The sequence below is a fragment of the Thalassophryne amazonica genome, chromosome 2 (genome assembly GCF_902500255.1).
Source record: "Thalassophryne amazonica chromosome 2, fThaAma1.1, whole genome shotgun sequence".
Lineage (NCBI taxonomy): Eukaryota > Metazoa > Chordata > Actinopteri > Batrachoidiformes > Batrachoididae > Thalassophryne > Thalassophryne amazonica.
Window position 1 is genome coordinate 67,084,100 of NC_047104.1, and position 22,962 is coordinate 67,107,061.

Below are 22,962 nucleotides of genomic sequence, written 5' to 3' on the forward strand. Positions count from 1 at the left end.
TGGTGTACCGACTACGTTGAGTTTATGCAGCCCTACATGGCAATATGCTGAGGGATGCCAAGGGAAGGAAACGGGTCTGTGAAATGGACGCAAAAAATTAAATGTTAAATTTTTTCACAGACTTTAAGCATAGCGCACCAGATGCAGTGATCCACGCAAGTCTACACAACACTGCACTATTGTACACCATGCCTCTGCAACTGTACACAACCCTACGCCAGTCCGGCCAAAAATCCTTTTAGGTTTTTTCAGTACATACCTCCATTGTTCGATTTGATTAATCCCACTGAACTTTGCTGACAGTGAAGCTTCAAAGCCACAGAAGAAGAGGTGGGCCAAGCTTCCACATCCAATATACATGCTCGTCAACAGCCCTGAATTAGTTTCACAAAGAGCGAGTTGAATCTGGCATCTGTGAGATTTCAGGCTATTGCTATATATTATTTTATATATTTGTTCTAACCCGACACTACTGGCATTTAAGGAGTCTTTTTTTAATTATGAAGTATTTTTTGTCGTTTTTCAGTACCTTTAGAAAAATGAATCAGCAATTTATTTATTTATCCTACTCCAGCTCTGGTGGTGGCGGTAATGCATCACGCAGGTAGTTTGCACGTCGATAATAATTTCAGTGAAGAAGAAAGAGAAGAATCCTGACGTGACAGCTCACCACTCGGTTCACAGTGGGCGGGACTTCCGGCTGAAGTGCACCCGGAAGATTTGTCTGCAAGTTTAACGTTTGTCCATATGTTTATCGGTTTACGCGGTTTCCTCTCATTTAAGTGGTTGTTTTTTTGTTTTTGTTTTTTTTAGTTCTACGCAGTTGTATTCGTAACAATGGTGTCTTTAGATTTCCTCGACGATGTTCGTCGCATGAATAAGCGTCAGGTCAGTATTGTGTTCTTGTTGATGTGATGCAGCGGCTGTTTCTTTGTATGTTAAAAACCCGCCAGCTAATAATAGCTACCGACCTGTGAGATTATTTTGCTTCAATAAGACGTTGTAGATTATCATGTTTGAGCGACACATAAAGTATTTTGTAGGGCTTAAAAAAATAATAAAAATTAAAAATCATAGTCGTCCGTGGGGTCGTGGATCTGTTGGTTTGGGGGCCACTTAGGGGTCTCCAGCTGTTTTAAGGTTTTTGGTTGTTTCAACAGTTTGTGGCATTTCCTGACAAGTTTAGTTTTAATTTAAGGTGAATATTTCATTGTAATAATATCTGTTTATGTTCTTCATGTACTGGAGTAGTTTTGGTCATGAGTTCAAAAAACCTGATGGAAAAATACACTTTTGAAATTAATTTCTTTGTATGAAAAAGTATAACTTGTACATAAAACTGCACATCATGTGCAATGTGTCAAACTATTAAATCAGAATGATTTAAGAAGTTAGAAGTCATTTTAACAGTATTTTAATTTGCAAAGAGAGCCACATATGGCAGTAAAGTATTCAATAATGTTGTTCTTCTGCGCGTTATGCGAAATGTGTTGAAGTAAAAACTAAGTCCATTTGGCTGCCGCTTTGTCTTCACTCAGGGTTTCCACAGCAGATCTGAGGGTGCATAGTCAACTCTCCATTATACCAACTTGCACACTCCCTAGTTGTCTTTTTTTTTTTTTAACTCATACGATACCCCACTTGTACCCTTTGCATATTTTCTGCTCAAAAAGGAGTGAAAACACTATATGCATATTCCAGAACAGTCAACGAATGAATAAAATGATCTTCACCCAATGATGATTTCAAGTGAGTGTGCGGCTTCGTGGTTGACTGTAGCACCCAACGAACTCATCCAGTCCTATTGTATACAATGCATGTGATTACTCACATGAACTTCTTTCACCATTAAATCCAGCTTCGTGGGTGATTGCACGGAAAAATATAGCATAGACGTGTATTCAGAGCCTTTTGGGTATCGAACGAAATTGGAAAAAAAAAAGACAACTTGTGAGTGGGTGAGTTGGTAGAAGGGTGAACTGACTTGGAACCATGGAGCTATATATAAGAACTAGAGAGCGCAGTAGCACTGAGCCGTGTGCCGGCAAGGAGGCGTGATCGGCATTTTAATTCCGGGCAAGTTAGTGATTTGCATGCATAGAAGTTCAAGAAACTGGTGGAATATGCCAGAAAGCTGCGCATGTTGGCAAAGCCACAAACGGAGGAACAAGGGAGACAATATTTCCTTCCATAAGTAAGTTGTTTTGGTTCTTCTTGTCACTTTGGATGATATTTGGATGATAAACAGCTGTATGTCTCCTGCTGTACCTGTGTCGCCTGTTAAAATACTTGTCGTTAGTGATTAAAATTGTTCGACAAGACTGGGGATTTTTTTTTTAATTTGCACCTTAAAATAATGAGATTATAATGACCCGCGCTGTGCCGCTCACAGTCACACCCACACCTACCATCCCTGCTTCTCAAGACCAGGCACCTAAGTGGCTCTACTCTACTCTTTTCTACTCTCCTATTTTACTCTTCCTTTTTAGATATTTAGATATACCTTTGTATACAGTGGTCCCTCGCTATAACGCGGTTCACCTTCTGCGGCCTCGCAGTTTCGCAGATTTTTTTTTTAGTGCAATTTTGCATGCTTTTTTTTTTTTTTAAACAGCGCATTGTGTTCTGCGTCCTTATCAGGCGGCCGGTCGCGGCACCGGTCGGCATCACCGCGATTGCTCTCATTGCCTCTGATGCACTTTCTGCGGGCTTGGTCAACGCAGCAGCGGGCCACTTACACCGCCTTCCTGTCTGCTGTGTGGAGCTGCGCCAAATCTGGCAACAGGTCCAGAGACTACGCTCGCTGTTTTGATCCGGATGTTGACCGCAGACGCAGAGCTCCGTGGCCGCCGAGAGAGGACTTGGATTCTTTGCGGGTCCCGCATCTGTACCCTCGGAGGCAGTGAGTGAAGGGAGAGTTCTGCGTCTGTCTGTTTATAATCTTCTCACCCAGAAGAAAAAAGAGTGTTTACATGAGAGAAAAGTGAGAAAATGTTAATGCCTGTTTGAGAAAAGTGTATAAAGTGTGTAGTGAGGGGTTTTACAGCCTTAAACATCTATAATAATTGCAAAAAAATAGCGCTGACTACTTCGCGGATTTCGCTTATCGCAGGTTATTTTTAGAACGTAACTCCCGCGATAAACGAGGGACCACTGTACTGGCATAGTTCCACCTTAGAATTGGAATATAATATATAAGATATACCTTACTGAATTTTCATAGAGATGTGTACCCACACCAATAACTTCATGAATGAAAATCGGTCAATAAAGGATAATTGTGTAATATATATATATATATATATATATAGAGTAATGGTTTTAGGAGATCTGTATAACTTTCAACAGTAATATTTGGGAATGTGTGTGTGTGTCAGAGTAAGTTTAATACTTTCCTGACATAATTTAATGTAAATTAATTTTACTGGCTCGATATCCAGGTCAAAATGACATTTTAACACGTATTTTGTGAGCATTTTTCTGAGTGTGTTCGGTCACGAATCTCCATTGAAAATGCATTAACATCCGGGTACTTCAATCAATATTTTGCCCGGTTAGGAGACATCATGTCGCTGTCCATGAAGGGACGTTTTCGTTTAGTGTGCAGCATTGGGAGTGTGCTCTCTAGTTCTCATATACAACTCCATGCTCGGAACCGATCTGAGGTGGCTCTGCATGTTGATTTGGCACAAGTTGTACACCGGAGAATGTTCAGAATGTTCTTCTGACCCTTGTCGAGAAGAAGGTTCTTCTCGACAAGGGTCAGACAGAAGCCAGACAGAAGTTAGACTACCAGAGCAAGAATTTTAGCTGAGGAAGCGTTTGTGATTTGAAGTGAAACGTCCTCGCGTCAAGCAACCCAGTCCAGTCGAAGACTCAAGCTTCTCTACTAAAGTACCTTGACACTTGCACAAATTTGATTCCCACACTGGCACGCATGCCAGTGAGTAAACTTATTGTGAACAGTGTGCGGTAGGGTTATGACTACAAAACTTTTTTCAAAACTTTCATTTTCCTGATGTTGCATTTGATGAACTTTTACCCATAGATCACTTTTTTGAAGTTTATTTCATTGGATCATGAAAAAACCTCCCGCACCTAGCACCGCATCACTTTTAAAAATACATGAGTTTACACAATACTATTTAAAAAATAACGTAACAAGAAAATAATTAACAAGTATCAAGAAATAACAAGAAAATATATACAAATAAATATTGCTAAAATATATTATTAAACAATAATTAAAAGAAATAAAAATAAAGGTAAAATAGATGTTGGGGGAGGTGATGGTCTAGTGGTTAAGGTGTTGGGCTTGAGTCCAGAAGATCATGGTTTCAAATCCCCACCTGACTGGAAAATCACTAAGGGCCCTTGGGCAAGGCCTTTAATCCCCTATTGCTCCCGGTGTGTAGTGAGCGCCTTGTATGGCAGCACCCTGACATTGGGGTGAATGTGAGGCATAATTGTAAAGTGCTTTGAGCGCCTGATGCAGATGAAAAAGCGCTATATAAATGCAGTCCATTTACCATTTTTATAAATGCAGTCCATTTATAGATAAACATGAACATGCCACTCAACAAAGTTTGCTGCCAAACTGGTGTCTAAACACTCTTTGTCAACCAGAAAAGCGTCACAGGTGCTTCAAAGTCTGGCTGAAGATGGAGTTAGTGTCCCAACACCATCACAGTCTGTTTTCTGGCGTCGAACAATCAGAGATGCAGAACAAGTTAAGAACCGCCTCATGGAACTGATCTCTGAAGAGAAATTTTGTTTGCATTTTGATGGTAAGAAAATTGACAGTAAGGAGTACCAAGTTGTGTACTTGAAAAATGACAAAAGAACATTACAACTTGGCATTTTGGCTTGTGACAGTAGAACCACTGCAGACATCTATATACCACTACAGGACCTGCTTGATGAGTACAATGCATGCAACAGTATTCAGATGATCATCTCTGACACAACAGCAGTCAATACTGGTCACAAAAATTGTGTTGTAGCCAGGCTTCAGAGAACATTTCGACACAAGGGATTCGATGAACCTCAATACATCGGCTGCCAGCACCACATTCTTGATCTTGTTCTGCGACGTGTTGGACTTCTTTTTTCCTATACGGTCACAGTCACCTAACATTAACTACGAGTTTATTGATGAGATTTTGGAACAGTATGATGATTTGCAAAATGCACACATGGGCACAGAAGTGATACCAGAATATGAGAACCTTGGCTGAAGACATGATTTTAAATTGCATTTTGAGCTTTGTGAAGCATACAAGTTTTACAAAATGGAGGAAAAATGGCCTCACATCAAATGGCACAAGCTGCCATCACTTCACAGTGCCAGGTGGAACTCATGAGGAATTTTAGCACTTATTGCATTTTTCCTTCTTGCAAAGTGGCGAGAACAGCTGAGGGTAACTTGTGATTTCATTGCAACTACATGGTTGCGGGCCTGGTTTTCTAACCAACACTATTCAGAGACAGATTATGAAGTCCTGCTGTCATCAGTATCCAAACGTAAGTGTCCCAAAGCTGTGAAATGCTTCTCATAGTAGCTGAGAGAGCTGTAAGGTTGATGGAGGAGGTTTGTTCTACTTGCAAAACAGACAAATATCTTAGCAGCAAATTTATTAACACTAATACACAAATCTGAAACACTATTAAAAACACGACAAATGCTATATGTACTCATTTTCATGTATTCCTCATGTGTATTGTATGTAAAACTGACATGTTATAATAAAGAATGTTTGAGCCACTAGGTGTTTTAATGTGAAATATGAAACTGTCTTAGGTGCGGGAGGCTTTTTCAAGGTCTGGCAAAACCAAAGTCATTTTTGTGAGTTTTAGGTAAAAGTTCATCATTTATAACCCCAGGCTAATAAATTTGAGATTTGTCATAACCCTACTAGTGTGCGGCTGTGAGCCAGTGTGCAAAGAAAATTTTGAAATGTTCAGAACTTCTGGCACACATTATTTTTGTGCTAGTTATGTTTTGTTTTTAGGTTTTGTGCTAGTTTTAAGATAGTTATGGACATTGCCCAACCTATTTGAAAACACTGTCACTGTGTGTCAATGTGTCTCATTGCCGCAGGGCATCTGAACAATTATGACGAGATAGTCCATCTATAGTAAATGCAGTTTTACAGATACATTATCAAACTCATAAGAAGGAATGAAAATGCAACTTTTACTAATCAATATTATAAATACACGATGCGCCCGAGAGAAGCTGCAGTTGCAGATAATTTCTCTGTGATTCTGGGAGTGATGAGAGATGGTTTTATCAGCCAAGTTCTGAGAGCAAATGCGTTATTGGCTACGAAATAATTATATAACGTAGCAACAAACGGGAAAAAGCGGAACGCATTGGCACAACAAAATACTATACAAACAATGAATGTTGATGAATTCAATGGTACGAATATTATAATATATAAAGTGAAAGCTGGAACATACCAGCTTATTCCACCTTTCACCGAATTAAATATTCGTTCCATTGAAAGAATATAAAAACATTCATTATTTGTTTTATATAATGGCTAAAATAGATCCTTGTCATTTAATATTTTATTAATTTATAAACAACAAAAAAGAGACTTACACTTTGGTGTTCCACTGCTACTAAAGTCTGATTTGTGACATGTAATTGGTGATGCTGTGCGCTGACTTTGGACTTCCATTAAACAAAATAAGACTTTGTGCAGTTCCTCGGTTCAGCCAAAAATCATGTCAATGTCAGCTTTTGATCTGAACAGCTCTCCATGCATCCAGATGGCTTACAGTGGAGTGGATTTTGTTTATTTGTGTTACAAGAATTAGCACCGTCAGTTAGCTCAAAGCGTCGCCTTGCTTGTGTTGTTCTGTGTGCGTGCGTGTGCGCACTCACACAACTAGGTTGCTGCATGTGCGTGCATGTACTACAAGAAATAAAGACTGTGTACATCCTCAGTGCAGCAAAAAAAAAAAAAATCGCGTCAGAAATTAGTCCAGCTTTTCATTCCAACTTCCTGCTAACAGCCTCCATACAGCGCAGTGGGTGCGTGCGTGCGTGGGTGTGCAATGGTACCAAATGTATGGAACCAAACTGCACTCTAAATGCAACGCAACACAAATGGGATGAATAATCCATGTCATGTGACATACAAAGCACCAATCAAATAACTAAGATCCACTCAGCCGTTATATGAATATTAATATTTATATAACGGCTTTATAAACATGCTGGTCTGTGGTTTAAGTGCAATTTTGGTGTGGTTGCACGAATGATCAAAACTTATAGGAGTGGTTCCTGTAAGTTTTGGTTATTTTTGTAGTCAAAATTGTTGAAATACAACTGAGAGATGAGGCAGTGATGAGCCTCTCCTCTCCTCAGATTGCGCAGTTCCACACAAAGTGGATTGGTGCGTGCTCGTTGCCATTACTCTGCATGTTTCCAATGTTATGTTTGAAGACACTATTGTGTCTTGATTTCCATAGTGTTCTGTCATGTATTTCATGTATGTGTGTAATATTTGTCTTGTCGATCTGACAAATCAACAACCAAAAAAAGGTTTGCTTTGATGCAGCCAGTACCTCTGCCTCAAAGATGGGGGAAGATACTGAGCCTGCGGTTCAAGTTTACTATGCGGTTTACTCTTATAAAAGTTAAAAGAACAACAAAACAGTCAAATGCTTTGATTTTTCTCTCTGAAAATGGAGGATTTAATTTCTAAACTAAAACATTTTCCAAAATTGGATTTTCAATCAAAGCAAGAAGTCATAAATACTGGGAGAGTGATGCCAGAGCTACGAGGTTTGCTTCAGTGAATGAATGACTGAATGAATGGAGCCTATATTGTCATTGTACATATACATGCATACATACAATGAAATTTGTCCTCTGTATTTAACTCATCCTAGTTACAGTTATACACAATCCAACCACTAGGAGCAGTGGGCAGTCACAATCCGCCACCTGGAGACCAAGTCCCGATGTAGAGACTCTGCCTTGGTCAGTGGCAAAGAAAGGAGCAGACCCTAAATAAGAATGTTTTTTGATTATGGGCAGAAACCAGAGTACCCAGAGGAAACCCATGCAATAATAATAAATAATGAAATAAACAATGAAGCAGGAGGAAACCCCCAGCGTGTGAGACAGTGTGTCGTTTGCATAGAGTTCACTTCGGCGATTGTAAGAAACAGCTTTGCGTGAGCAGAACAAACGACCGGCGATTGTTCAGTGTGTGAAACAGCTGGTCAGGAAATGGCATTGTCGACTGGCACACAGGCCAAGACGGAACCACATCAAGAGGCCAAAAGGCTATATTCGTATGTAATACACATTGCACTTCGTCTCTGTGAAGGCTCTCAGTTGTCCAGGTGGTTTCCATAGTAGAGAAGCTTGAATCTTCGACTGGACTGGGTTGCTTGACGCGAGGACGTTTCGCTTCTAATCGCAGAAGCTTCCTCAGCTAAATTTCTTGCTCTGGTAGTCTGACTTCTCTCTTGACTCTTGTAGAGAAGAGTCAAGACAGAATGTCTTGATGTCTGTGTCTTGAGATAAGACACCTCATTTGCATTGTCCCAGTCCCATCTAGCTGTAAATGGGTACTGGACGTGGCTGGTGAAGTAACCTGTCTGGTCTCCTGTCCGGGGGAGTTGTACATTCTCATCTGCTTCACACTGCAGATTTCAGTAATAAGAGATGATAATCGTCCAGTAATAAGCGAGCAGATGATAATCATACTCGTGAATATGGATGGGTATTGATAAGATTTTATCTATCAATCCCCAGTGGTGGGCACAGCTAACCAAAAATTTAGCTTTGATAACTGCTAATCCGCTAACTGAAAAGTTGACATTTATAACGCTAAACTGATAAACCAGTCCTCTATGATTCAGGAAGCGATTAGAGCCATTTTCAACAGACAACTTGCAGAGAAAACGATTAATCTGCTTCGAAATAATTACTTTATATATGCAGCGTCCAGTGTAGAGCGTGTGGCAGGCGGTGGAACAAAGGCAGGTGTCCAGCTGGGAACACAGCAGGTGGGATCATCACGACGGCATGCGTGCAAGTCATGAATCATAGTCATGCACGTGTCAGTGCACCTTTACTCTTTTGTGTGTGTGTGTGTGTGTGTGTGTGTGTGTGGGTATGTATGCATGCACAATCAGATAGCCCTTTACCCTGCCTCTTTGATGTAAAATATCATGGTTGCTTTGAGTCACGACCCTCATGTGTTGAGCTACAGTATATTTGTAAGCTCACTATCAGTTAAGCCCCTCATTTAGATTGAAGTGAACCACATGACCTGTCCTGTGGCTTTGAATGTGTTCAGAGCAGATCACATGCTGGTTGATTTAAAAACTTAAGAAAAAAAGAAAAAGGCATTTCGAACTGTTGTGATGTTCCTAATAATAATAATCAACAATTATATCTCTGAAGAAGTAGGAAACTGGTGTGAGAGGAATGGATAAGACCCTGTGTTGCTCTTGTTTATGTCTGAAATGACCATATTGTCATAATATCAAAATCTGATCTTAATTTCTTCTCTTGAAATGCAGCTGTATTACCAGGTGCTGAACTTTGGCATGATCGTTTCCTCTGCGCTGATGATCTGGAAGGGGCTGATGGTAGTCACTGGCAGCGAAAGTCCAATTGTTGTTGTTCTCAGGTACGTTGGGCACATTCAAGGTATGTTTTAGACTTGAGTTGTTCAGTCTGACCTTCGCTGTTGAACTGACTTTAACTGGGCTGTAAATAACATGGCAGGTGTTGATTTATGGGTGAAAATAAAGACATGCGCCAAGGACAGTGGATTAATTCCTTGTGGTCTAATGCTGAAGTCATCATCATATGATGATGAATGCTGAAATGACACAAGATTGTTGGATTTATACATGAATATACACCACCATGAATGGTCCAGAGTATGGTACATAAGTCTTTGAGCAACAGCACAATTTTTCTGATTGTGTGTTTCTACACCACATTAGAAATGAAATGAAACAATCAAGATAGGCTTGTTGTGTAGACTTTGAACATTAGTGCAGCAGCTAAAAGCATATTTAGAGCAAAATTGTGCAAATGGTGATACAAGCACCAAAGTTAGCACAAATACTCCTTAGACATTACTCTTTTGAACAAACCGACTGGCCACTTGAATTTTCAATAGACGGCCACGTAGGGGTCAATTGAAGAATTACACGGGTCAAAATTGAAAATGCTCAAATCATATTGAAAGCTACACCACATTAGTTGTCTGATCGTAAAGATTCCAAAAAGGTATAGTTTGGACTATCTATGACTGAATGTTATGAGGTAAAAACAGCAAAAATGGTGACAAAGGTCAGTGTCAGTTTGTACAGGGGTCAAAAGTTAAAGCTGCTCCAATTTTGGTAAAACATGATGTAAATTATTAGTTGGGTTAACAGGGTTTTAAAAAGGAATAGTTTGGACCATGTATCATGCTTAGTTATCATGTTATGGGGTAACATATGTCACATGTCAGAGAATCCAGTGGACGTTGACATTGTTTGACCTTTATTTTGGAGACCAAACATTCAACACAATCAAAACTATTCCATTTATTAATCCTATTAGCTCAACCAATAATTTGCATGACTTTTTACCAAAATTGGAGCAACTTTAACTTTTTTTTTTTTAGTATTTATTTCATTCATTTAAGAGAAAAAAAAAACAGAAAAGCAGAAATAACAAAACATTACAAACCATTGAATTTAAAGGAGCAGATTGGAAGAACAAGTCATATATTCTGCCCCTTTTTTACAATACAATCTTGCAGTATCAAGCATCATTAATCAACGTAATTTAACAGATTACATTTCTATGATTTTGTCACATGCCACCGACTTATCTCATAATTTTAACCATTATTTAAAAGATTACATCCCTAATAGATTACATTTTAAACTTCAAACATTCTCAACATTATTAACAGATTACATTTTTGGCTTTATCACAGCCCACTGCCCCTTATTTCATAGTTTCATGCTTACGAAATACATCAAGTTTAATACGTTTTTTTAAATAATTTAAGCGTCCTTGATTCTTTGATTTCTTTATTGAGGTTGTTCCATAATTTTACACCATTTACTGCAATACTCCATTCCTTTATCTTGGTTCTGAATCTTGGTTTTTTTAAAGACTTCTGTGCCCTTCAAATTATAACTACTTACTCTTTTTTCAAACATATTTTGAATGTTTACTGGTAAGGTATTGTTATTCGGTTGGTACATTGTTTGTAATAATTTCAAATCAACTAAATCATGAAATTTAAGTACCCTATACTTAATGAACAATGGACTAGTTGGATCTCTAAAATGACTGTTGCTGATCACTTTTAAAGCTCTTTTCTGCAAAATAACTAAAAGGTTGTGTATAAGTTGTACATGTTGATCCCCAGATTTCTACACAATAAGTCAAATATGGAACAATCAATGAATTGTACAATGTTAATAATCCATAACTATTTAATGAATATTTAACTTTATGCAAAACAGCAATGGCTTTCGCGCTTTCCTTTTATGTAATTTATGTGTGACTTCCATGTAAAATCTTCATCAATCATAACTCCTAAAAATGTTGTTTCTTTTACCCTTTGAATGTCCTTTCCATCTATTTTTAATGACACATCATTTTTTTTTTTACTCTGTCATTAAACAATATGAAATTTGTTTTATTAAGATTAAGTGACAATCTGTTTATATTAAACCAGTATTTAACTTTTTCCAACTCTGTATTTATCACTTGTGCTACTTCCTGTATATCTGATCCAGAGTAAAATAATGTTGTATCGTCAGCAAATAAAATGTTACCAAGTACATTAGATACATTCACAAAATCATTGATATACGAAATAAACAGTTTGGGTCCAAGTACGGACCCTTGTGGTACTCCACAAATATTACACAAATCTGATTTAGTATTATTTATCTGAACAAACTGTTTTTCTATTTTCTATGTAGCTTTTTACCCACTGATGTGCAATCCCTCATCATCAAAACGTCAAGACAGAAAACTTAAAGCAATATGTCTCAAAAATCGAAAATGCACAACAAAACAAATGAGGAACGAATGGGAGGAAACTGGAGTCAGCGTCTGTGACCGAACTGTAAGAAACCGCCTAAAGGAAATGGGATTTACATACAGAAAAGCTAAACGAAAGCCATCATTAACACCTAAACAGAAAAAAACAAGGTTACAATGGGCTAAGGAAAAGCAATCGTGGACTGTGGATGACTGGATGAAAGTCATATTCAGTGATGAATCTCGAATCTGCATTGGGCAAGGTGATGATGCTGGAACTTTTGTTTGGTGCCGTTCCAGTGAGATTTATAAAGATGACTGCCTGAAGAGAACATGTAAATTTCCACAGTCATTGATGATATGGGGCTGCATGTCAGGTAAAGGCACTGGGGAGATGGCTGTCATTACATCATCAATAAATGCACAAGTTTACGTTGATATTTTGGACACTTTTCTTATCCCATCAATTGAAAGGATGTTTGGGGATGATGAAATCATTTTTCAAGATGATCATGCATCTTGCCATAGAGCAAAAACTGTGAAAACATTCCTTGCAAAAAGAGGATCAATGTCATGGCCTGCAAATAGTCCGGATCTTAATCAATTGAAAATCTTTGGAAGTTAAAGAAAATTGTCCATGACAAGGCTCCAACCTGCAAAGCTGATCTGGCAACAGCAATCAGAGAAAGTTGGAGCCAGATTGATGAAGAGTACTGTTTGTCACTCATTGAGTCCATGCCTCAGAGACTGCAAGCTGTTGTAAAAGCCAGAGGTGGTGCAACAAAATACTAGTGATGTGTTGGAGCGTTCTTTTGTTTTTCATGATTCCATAATTTTTCCTCAGAATTGAGTGAGTCCATATTTTTCCCTCTGCTTGGTCTAAAAAAGTAACCGTTACTGACTGCCACAATTTTTTTCCCTGATTTCTTAGTGTTTCTTAAAGCCAGAAAGTTGCCATTTGATATGACTTTAGTTTTGTGTCATGTCTGTGATCTGCTTTTTTTCTACAAAATTGAACAACTGAATGAACATCCTCCGAGGCCGGTGATTCCATAATTTTTGCCAGGGGTTGTATATGATCAGACAAATAAAGTGGTGTAGTTTTCAAAATGATTTGAAATTCTTCAATTGACCCCTACCTGGCCGCAAAGTGAAAATTCAAGTGGCCAGTCGGTTTGTTCAAAAGAGTAATATCTAAGGAGTATTTGTGCCAACTTTGGTGCTTGTATCACCATTTGCACGATTGCTTCAGTTATCTGCTGCACTACATGAATTCTGGGGTTTAACAAAAATATTGCATTAAGTATTTAGGAATTGCAGCCATATTCTGGTACAGTCCCTCAATTGTTGTTGTAGTTTATACACATCATGGCCCCATAATATGCGGGACAAAAGACGAAGACTGAAAAAGTCACACATTAGACTCTAGGCAGGCTGCCACGTGTGCTAAAGCCCCGGTCATATGGCACTAACGGAGGACAATGAAGCCAATACAAAAGAAGAAATCTGGACTTGCGTTGACTTTCGGAGACATTGTTTAACCCTCGTCCAGCTTTGTTCCTGTAGCTGGCTTTTCGTCAGAATTTTCAAACTTGAAAAATGTGAACAAATCCTGACGACAACTTCAATTTATCCATATTCCCTTTTGCTTTCTGTCTTTACGGTTCCTCATTGCTTGAGTAGTTCCCGTACCATCAGTGTTCTGTTTGATTGTTGTCCAACCTCCCAAGTCCGATGTCTTGCATGAACATTTACAATATCTGAACGGATCAATAACTAAAGATCCGACGAGCTGAACGTGACTTGTCCATGTGTGGGACAAAAAGCAACAATAGCGGCAAGAACGTTTGATCAACTGCTTTAACTATTTACACACGTTGCAACCATCTCTGGCTGCAATGTGCGCACACACATTGACAGACCTGTTGTTAAGACAACTAGCTGTGCATGTCAAAGTGTCAAGGTCGCTGTTCACTTAATTTTTCTTTTGTTAGTTTCGGTTTCGTTTCGGCCTTTTATGCGCTCTGCATTTTCCATGATGGGAGAAGTGCAGGCTCATTCGTCCACTTTTTCTCGACTATTTGTGACTTTGGGTCTTTTTTCCTTCATTCAGCGATCGCCGTGTGACCGGGCTTTAAGGAGTGGCTTAGGTCTGGCTACTCTACCACACAGGCCTGATTGGTGGATTGCTGCAGAGATGGTTGTCCTTCTGGAAGGTTCTCCTCTCGCCACAGAGGAATGCTGGAGCTCTGACAGAGTGACCATCAGGTTCTTGGTCACCTCCCTGACTAAGGCCCTTCTTCCCCGATCGCTCAGTTTAGACAGGCAGCCAGCTCTAGGAAGAGTCCTGGTGGATCCGAACTTCTTCCATTTACAGATGATGGAGGCCACTGTGCTCATTGAGACCTTCAAAGCAGCAAAAATGTTTCTCTACCCTTCCCTAGATTTGTACCTCAAGAAAATCCTGTCTTGGAGGTCTACAGACAGTTCCTTTGACTTCATATTTGGTTTGTGCTCTGACCTGGACTGTCAACTGTGGGACCTTATATGTAGACAGGTCTGTGCCTTTCCAAATCATGTCCAATAGACTGAATTTACTGCAGGTGGACTCCAATTAAGCTGTAGAAACATCCCAAGGATGAGCAATGGAAACAGGATGCACCTGAGCTCAATTTTGAGTTTCATAGCAGAGGCTGTGAATACTTATGTACATGTGATTTCATAGTTTTTTTTTAATAAATTAGCAAAAAAAAAAAAAAAAAAATCCACATTATTGTCATTACGGGGTATTGTATGTAGAAGTTTGAGGAAAAATGTGTAAAAAGGACATTAGATTGACCATATCTAATATCTTGTGGTGTCAAGCATATCCTGATAGTTATTTTGATCCTTCAGCTGTTTATATCACTGTGAGGCATTCCAGACAAGAACGCACATATTATGTTAAACAGAAGTGACTATTTGCTATCAGATGTATCAAAAGCACTAAATAACACTGTGTGTCTGCACTTTTTCAGTGGGAGTATGGAGCCAGCTTTCCACAGAGGTGACCTCTTATTTCTGACCAATCGGGTTGAGGATCCTATCAGAGTCGGAGAGATTGTCGTCTTTAGGATAGAGGGCAGAGAGATCCCAATAGTACACAGAGTCTTAAAGATCCATGAAAAGTATGAATGCACGTTTGTGTTAAGTTTTCATGATTACATTTATATTTAATGTAACACTGGGTGATATAACAAAACATTATCACATTTTCCATAGTGATTTAATATTTACAATAAGATGATTTTGGAGGATTCTGTGATTTATCATCAGCCCTCAATCTGTGGTTAACAGCTCATAAACTATAGGGATAAAATCATCTTATCATTATCATCATTTACACTTAACAAACATATACAGACCGTATCCACTGTTACTCATCAAACAAAGAACATCCATTTATCTTAGTCAGATTTGTGACAAATGAGGGCAAGGGCGCAATTTAGAACTAGAAATTGGGGGGACAAAGTGCGAGGCCCCCAGAAGCCAATGGTTTCTAGATAAGCTCAGATGCATTCTGAGCATCCAGAACAGTAATTTTAATGTTTTGAGAAAACCATAAAGTGGACACCATTTGACTTATACAATTTGAAACTGAGGATATAAGTACTTTATTTTGAGAATAGCCAGCATTGATTTTATTAACATCATGGTGTAAATAAGGTATCACCACGTGTGTAGAACTCAAAAAGAATGATAGTTTTCATTAAAAAAAAAAACTGCAATGTGGTAAAATGTATTCAGACATATGAAAGAACAGGCTCTTAATAATTATTAACTATCGCATACTGTATTTTTTTTTCTCAAGACTTGTTTTTGCATAAGTTTGAAAAAAACAACAGATCATAAGTTTAGGATAAATTACTTATCATGAATTTAATTTTCGAAGTGGCACTAATGACAACACTCATACTGAACATAATTTCGCTTGCATAGACTGATTTTGGAGATCAAGCAATAATTTAAAAATAAAAATAACTTTGAGGTCCCAGATAGCTTTTCTGATTTCCTTTTCTAACTTTCAGAATTTAGTAAATTAGAATATGGTCCATGGATACTTATGTGTAGACATTAGTCCCTAGAGGCGACTATTTTTGGTTTCAAATCTGGGCAAATGCAGTCCCAGAAAATTCCGAATGTGACAAACACGAAACGGGTGTTGTAAACAAGTCAATGCTGCTAAAAATACAAACTCGCAGAAACAAAGATACTATTCTGACATGGTTTGCACATAAGATTGACATGGTTTGCACATAAGACAGCATAGCGTGTTTCAAGTACACACATATATGTCAGAAGGTGGGGGACATACCATATTCTGTTGCCCCTGGTTGAAAAGGTGTGGGGTGTGGGGGGGGGGGGGCATGTCCCCCCTATTCCCCACCAAATTGTGCCTATGACCAAAATTGGTTGAATTTCATCTGAAACATTTCTCCTTCTTGGTTTCCTTTGTCATTGTCCACATATCTCTTTTTCTTCCTTGTCCTCTTCCTCTGGATCTTATTGCCTCCATGATTGCAGATTTGACTACAGTTTTTTTTTTTTTTTTCCCCCAATTACTAAACACAATTTTGCAACATGTGGTTTTTATCAAAAGCAGGGGTGGTGGCCAAATGGTTAGTGCACTTGGTTTCGGGCGGCAGGTTCCTGGTTCAAATCCCACCCCTGCCACATTTCTCCATGTAATGTGGAGTTGCATTAATGCTACATTAATGCTTCTCCAATTGTCCAGGACAAGTTAAACAATGTGATTGGACAACACAGATCCTTCGTAACCTTTCCCAGATCAGACAAGTCCTTTTGTTCTTTCTGGTCAAATGATTTCATTTTTTTTATTTTTTGTGTTGTTGTGAGTTGTGGAGCTTTCCCAGAAGTGCATGCACGTTGTGAACACAGTCTGTGAAACACAGTCTTGCGTGTCTGATGCTTTTCAGCAAAAGCTGCATTGATAAATGTGGTGTCCGCCTTGAAGAACAGGCGAAAGCTCTGATCAAGCCTGATAAGAATCTGTCCGATAAAGGTGTTTTTTGATTCGTCAGTTGATTCACTTTTTTTTTTTTTTTTTTGTAGTGTACGTCCTTTCACTCAAGGGGGTCGACACACAGCACAGGTTTTTGTTGTTGTTAAACATGAGCAGACTGCTTCACTTTAAATACGAAATGCAAAATACTATGAACAAATACAGGACAAATAGATTGACAAATTCATGGTAGGAAATGTTTTTTTCAGATAAATGACCCCACTCGGCCGCTTGAGGGTTAAACTCATTTTTTTGCGCTTTTTGTGTTATTTTTGCATTATAGTTTTATGTTGTCTTGTTTGCACATTCTGCTTCTATGTGGCTCATTGTTTACAAGGCCCTTTACCAACCACTTTTGCAGCTATTTTAAAGACATTTTTTGCAATTAATGATAACACTATGTAACAAATTTTTATTTTTGTTTTGTTCCTGGGTACACAGTGTGTTTTCCTAACTTGTTATGCCTTAAATAAATAGAAAATAGCTGTTATTCCACAGAAACTTTGCTTCTGTGATCAAGACAATGATATTTTGAAATTTGTCTGTTTTCAAGAATATTCTCGATTCGCCTTCACTACTACTGAGTAGTCTTCTAGAATATTCTTTAACTGCTAGAACTGCGCAGAATTTTCTAGAAGTTTCCATAATTATCTAGAAATTTCAAGAAACTTTTAGAACTTTCTAGAACGTTAAAAAAATAAAATCAAAGTTTGTGCTGAATGTAGTCATTTTTCCATAGACTTTAGACATAAGCAGTTGAAATCTAACACTTAGAAGCCAGGAACAAAAATTGTTACATAGTGTAATCAGATTCTAATACTATGAAAAAAATAAGGTATTATTTAATAATGTGTTTTAGGCAGATTGACAGTTAAGGTAGAATGGATTTGGATAAGATTTTAGTGCTACATTATAGTTTTCAAGGATTCGAAGGAATTTTATTGTCATGCACAGAAGAACATGTTCCCTGCACAATGAAATATGTTTACTGCATTTAACCCATCCTAATTGCCAGTAGGAGCAGAAGTCACCATTAGGCGCCTGAGCAGAATATGCAAATAAGGCAACACACTTTTAAGTAGTGTGTTGCCTTATTTGCATATTCTGCTTCTATAAGGCCCATTGTTTACAAGGCCTTTTGTTACCAGCCACTTTGTTACCAAATACAAGTACAAAGTATTTGCTGACCAGAGCACCATTTCATTTATGATGTCGGAAAAAAGGACAAAATATTTGCTGTCACTGGGAATGACTTTGAATTAAACCTGCATTGCAACTTATTTATTCCATTTTTATTATATTATATTGCGCTGTTTTGTATTGTACGGAGCCCACCTGGGGCCATGGTGATTAATTTTTTTTATTTTATTTTTTTGGCCCAGATTATTGCATTTCCTCGCAATAGTTTTTGCATTCCCTCGCAATAACCTAATATCATATTAAAGTTCATGCCTATCAGAGCACACAGTGAGTGGAATCAGGTGGGGAGAGACTGAACGCATATGCGCGTGTGCACACGTACACAGTAGACAGCAACAGGATTCACGAGAGAGTGAGATGAGGGAGTAAGTTGCTACAACTTGCACAGGTGTAAGACTCCGTATGAAGTATAGTTTATTTATACAACAGCAACTGTCATGCATAACTCGCTAGCCATGCAGGCTTCCAGAGCCTTGGAGTTCTCCCCGAATAAACTGCATGCCATCTTCTAGTGCATCATATCTCTGCCGAAACAGACTGTTTTTCTTTAAAATATGCTTCAGAGTCTTCATGCACATAATCACAGACAAAGCTTCCAGTATATTATTGTATGTGAGCCTCAGGTTAAAGTAAAACTTAATCAAGTGCTGGTTATCCATGATGTGCAATCCATCCAAACGATTCAACGAACCTCTGTGTCGCCAGGCTAGAAATATGGACTCAAAAGTTATTGCGATGGAACACAAAAGGCATTGAGAGGGAACGCAATAATCTAGGCCAAAAAATTTAACTACCATGTCCCTAGGCGTACTCCGTAGTATTGTTTGAACATAGCATCTTTTAAAATATTTATTGTTGTGAAAACGTTTTAGGACTGGAAATGTAGTGACGGAGGGAACTGATGTAAAAGAGATACAGATTTACTATCCAATGAAATGATATAAGAAGCTGATGGAGGACAATACTGGAGGGCTGGAAGGTAGGGAGTGAAACCAGGTGGGCCAGTGGAGCTGATGGCAACTGCAAATCTTAAAGACAGCAAACAAAGTACAAACAAGACAACAAGGGGTCAAGGAATGAAAACAGGAAGATGTACAGACACAAGTAACTAGATGCCAACTCCACCACACAGTGAGTGGAATAATCTAGTGGTGTTGTCCTGCTCTGCCAGGTCTTAAGAAGATGCGCTAAAGACAGGTGTGTCGCACCTGCAGGTGTTTCCCATATGCGGCTCCACTGGAGGGAAGGAGAAATAAACTGCAACCCCAAATCACAATTCATATTGTGGGAGCAGTCTTGGGTGTGTGAAGCTTTTCCACGAAAGTCGCATTGATACATCCCACCTTGAAGAACAAGTGAAACCCAGGCTTTCTAAATACTTGAACAAATTCTGAACAGGTTTTATTTATTTCATTTTATTATTTTTCATTATTTGTTATTTTAGTGTGTGTTTGATCACCAATTAAACCTTTTAAGGTCTGTCATATGGCTGCTGTCCATTAATGTTGGGGGTCCCAAACCAAAATTTCTAGAGCTGTGTGCACACACACACACAGCTGACAGAAAGTAAGTTATTTCTCTACGACGATGCAAAAAAAAAAGCATTGTTTCACGGCCAGCCATGTTTGAAGATGAACATTGCTAGCTAAGCAAAAACTAAAACTGTATTCTGTGCTTTCTTTGCCACCTGTAGCTGAAACAACACTTTGTGGTAGGAAATGGTGGTGCAATTTGGTATGCAAAATACAAACAGCATTCTCACACAGTTAGAAATGTCCAAAAGCTTATTATTTATTAATTTTACTGTGATACAGCTTCTTGATCATTTTACTGTCCAGCCCTAATTTCAAGTATCACAAACGATAAATAATTTAATGCTATGTTGAACAGCCTGGTTCAGATAGTCCTGGGTGTATTGAAAAAGGACCTGATAGACATTTGAGCCTAAATATACTGCTACTTTGTCCTCAGGGAAAATGGAGACATTAAGTTCTTGACCAAAGGAGACAACAATGCAGTGGATGACAGAGGGCTGTACAAACAGGGCCAACACTGGCTGGAGAAGAAGGATGTGGTTGGACGAGCCAGAGGGTAAGCACTGTCAGAGATAGACAAGAAAAAAAATCTGTTAAGACAGATAACCTTTTTTGTTCTACTGCTGTGGTGGAGGCCACATCAGTAAATTTTCCCTACTGAAAGATGGAGAGGAATTTAAATGTAAAGTTACAGAAATCTAGTAGAGAAGGAGAATTAAATTTAGATTCTTTTGTGGCAAGATAAAGCAATGTGTGGTGCAAATGTATTTATAGGGAGTCTGCAGGCCATGGATTTAAAAAAAAAAAAGTAATGGTTTTATTACTTTTTTACATCTATCTGTACACATTACATGTTTAAGTAGATGTCACAAATTAATTTGTACACCAAAAATGGAATCTGTAACGCCCCCTCCAAATGTAAAAATGGGCATGTTCCTGTTAGCACTAGATCATGGCAATGGGATTGGTCTGTTGTGCTAACATCACAAGTATGATTCTTCCATTAGATGGGAAAAGCAGCAGTGTCGCACCATATTTTCACACTTTTATGACATTTAAGTGTTGTGGTTAGTGCACAGCATCCTGTCAGAATAGCTTTAACTGCAGCTGCTGTTACTGAGGTGAAGCAATAACCAGTCACAGACTGTTTCAAAAGACCGTTGTGTCTGTATCAGATCTGTTATATTGTAAATTGTTGAACAGTTTTTTTCAATATTAAAATTGCCATTTGAACTTTGATCTACTGTAATACAGTAGACAACCTGAACCACCTGCTCAATGGACAAGTCAATCAGAATCAAATTTATTGCGAAGTAAGTTCTCACACACAAGGAATTTGATCTGCTGTCATTGGTGCATAAATAACAAAGAAAATACTTCTGTCAGAAGTAATAGATGCATAAACAATAGTAAAAAGAAAAGGGAAAAAATACTTTAAGAAATAAGGGAAGCAAATAGACAAATGGGCAAAACTAAGTTTACTGTCAAATAGATATAATGGAATGGGGCCTGCAGATGAATAGTTAGGGATGATCAGTCTGTATTTTGTTGGGGGCGGGCAGGATAGATGGTGATCTCTGGTATTATTTATAAGTCTAGCTGCGGACAGAAAGAAGCTGTTGTTGTGCCTTGAGGTTTTAGTCCTGATCTGCCAGAGGGGAGGGTAACAAAGAGTGTGTGTCCTGGGTGAGAGGGATCGACCATTATCTTCCTTGTTTGCCTCAGGGCCCTGGAGGTGTACGGGTCCTGAATGGACTTTAGATTGCAGCCGATGATATGCTGCAGTCTGCTGCTGTCCTTAGAAGTGGCAGCAGCGTACCAGACGGTGATGGAGGAGGAGATGGTCGGCTCAATGGTAGTGTGGAAGTTCACCATCATTGTTGTAGGAGTCATCAGTGGGTGGGAGTTGGGCTCTTAATATGTAGGCCCACTACCTGTCTGTGTCCTTGCACAAGACTTTTCATTTCCATTTTCCCAGCCCACCCAGTTGTAAATGGGTACCAGCCATGGCTGGGGATGTAACCCGTGATGGGCTGGCATCCATCCAGGTGGTCTTGTAAACTCTCATCTGCTTTACAGAATCCAGGGATAAGCCCCAGCACCAACAGTTGTCTTGGTCAGATAGGACTTATTCACTTACTGTGCTGACTGCATCTTATGTATGCTACAATGAAATCTGACCCGTGTTATCCTCTCCAGATTTGTACCATACATCGGAATTGTTACCATTCTCATGAATGATTACCCCAAGTTCAAGGTAAGTTTCCCACCTCTGCTGTCCTGATACCAGTTCACACATTTTACTTAGCTCTCAAGCCTTAACATTCCATTAAGTGAGCGATTAATGGATGACCATGTTTTCATCTACAGTATGCCGTTCTCTTCATGCTGGGTCTCTTTGTGTTGGTCCATCGGGAGTGAGGTCAACATGCATCAGGATACGAGAAGGAAAATGGTGTCCAGGAAAGCTCAGTCATGTCTTTCAAAACAGATTTGACTTACCTGTTGTCCAAGCCGACCAGCTTTTTTTGTACCATTTTGTTTGAACATTGTTTTTTTGTTGTTTTTGTTTTTTTGTGTGTGAAGCAGAGCGAGGCTAAATTTAAGTTAAAGTTGACTTATTTGTAATTCACAGAATGGAAAAAATGGCATTCTTGATGTAGTTTTTTTTTTTTTTCCTTTCTTGTTAATACGTTTGTAAAAGATGTGTTAAGTATTAAATATGAACTATGGTTGCCAGCCATCATGGCTTATCTTTACGTTTGAGTGTCTTGTTTTCTTCATGGTCCTTAAGCAGCTTTCACACTTTTTTTATTCTGCACAGCTCATTAATAACCTGGGGGAACTTGGCATGTTGCTCTACAAGTCATGAAATATCTTCAATTCTTTCCACTTTTGAACATGGTTATAATTTTGACAGTGACAGATGCAGCAATTGGGCAGTGCAGTCTTGTCTAAAGGACACTAAAGGGTTAAAATATGACGCATATGACAATCGTACATCCGGGGACAGCCCTCATATATCCCCATCAGAAGCATGGCACTTTCTCTGAGTTTATGGGCAAATTATACAGCAAACAATGTGAAAATGCAAAGAAAAAGTGACAATGCGGAGGAAAGTAGAC

General features: G+C 38.7%; 1 protein-coding gene across 1 annotated transcript; it reads left to right on the forward strand.

The window, feature by feature from the left end:
• The first annotated feature begins 678 nt into the window (after positions 1–678).
• Positions 679–22,596, forward strand: sec11a (SEC11 homolog A, signal peptidase complex subunit). The gene is made up of 6 exons (XM_034187117.1): positions 679–888; positions 9,556–9,665; positions 15,058–15,207; positions 20,274–20,393; positions 22,037–22,094; positions 22,208–22,596. Exons 1-6 carry the CDS (start codon positions 838–840, stop codon positions 22,256–22,258), a joined length of 540 nt encoding a protein of 179 aa, XP_034043008.1. The 5' UTR covers positions 679–837; the 3' UTR covers positions 22,259–22,596.
• Positions 22,597–22,962: the final 366 nt, after the last annotated feature.

Excerpts from the sequence above, each read along its gene's own strand:
- sec11a (XM_034187117.1), top strand. The coding sequence starts at position 838 with ATGGTGTCTTTAGATTTCCTCGACGATGTTCGTCGCATGAATAAGCGT. Across the intron at positions 9,666-15,057 it reads CCAATTGTTGTTGTTCTCAG|TGGGAGTATGGAGCCAGCTT; the intron begins GTACGTTGGGCA and ends GCACTTTTTCAG. Across the intron at positions 22,095-22,207 it reads ATGATTACCCCAAGTTCAAG|TATGCCGTTCTCTTCATGCT; the intron begins GTAAGTTTCCCA and ends TTTCATCTACAG.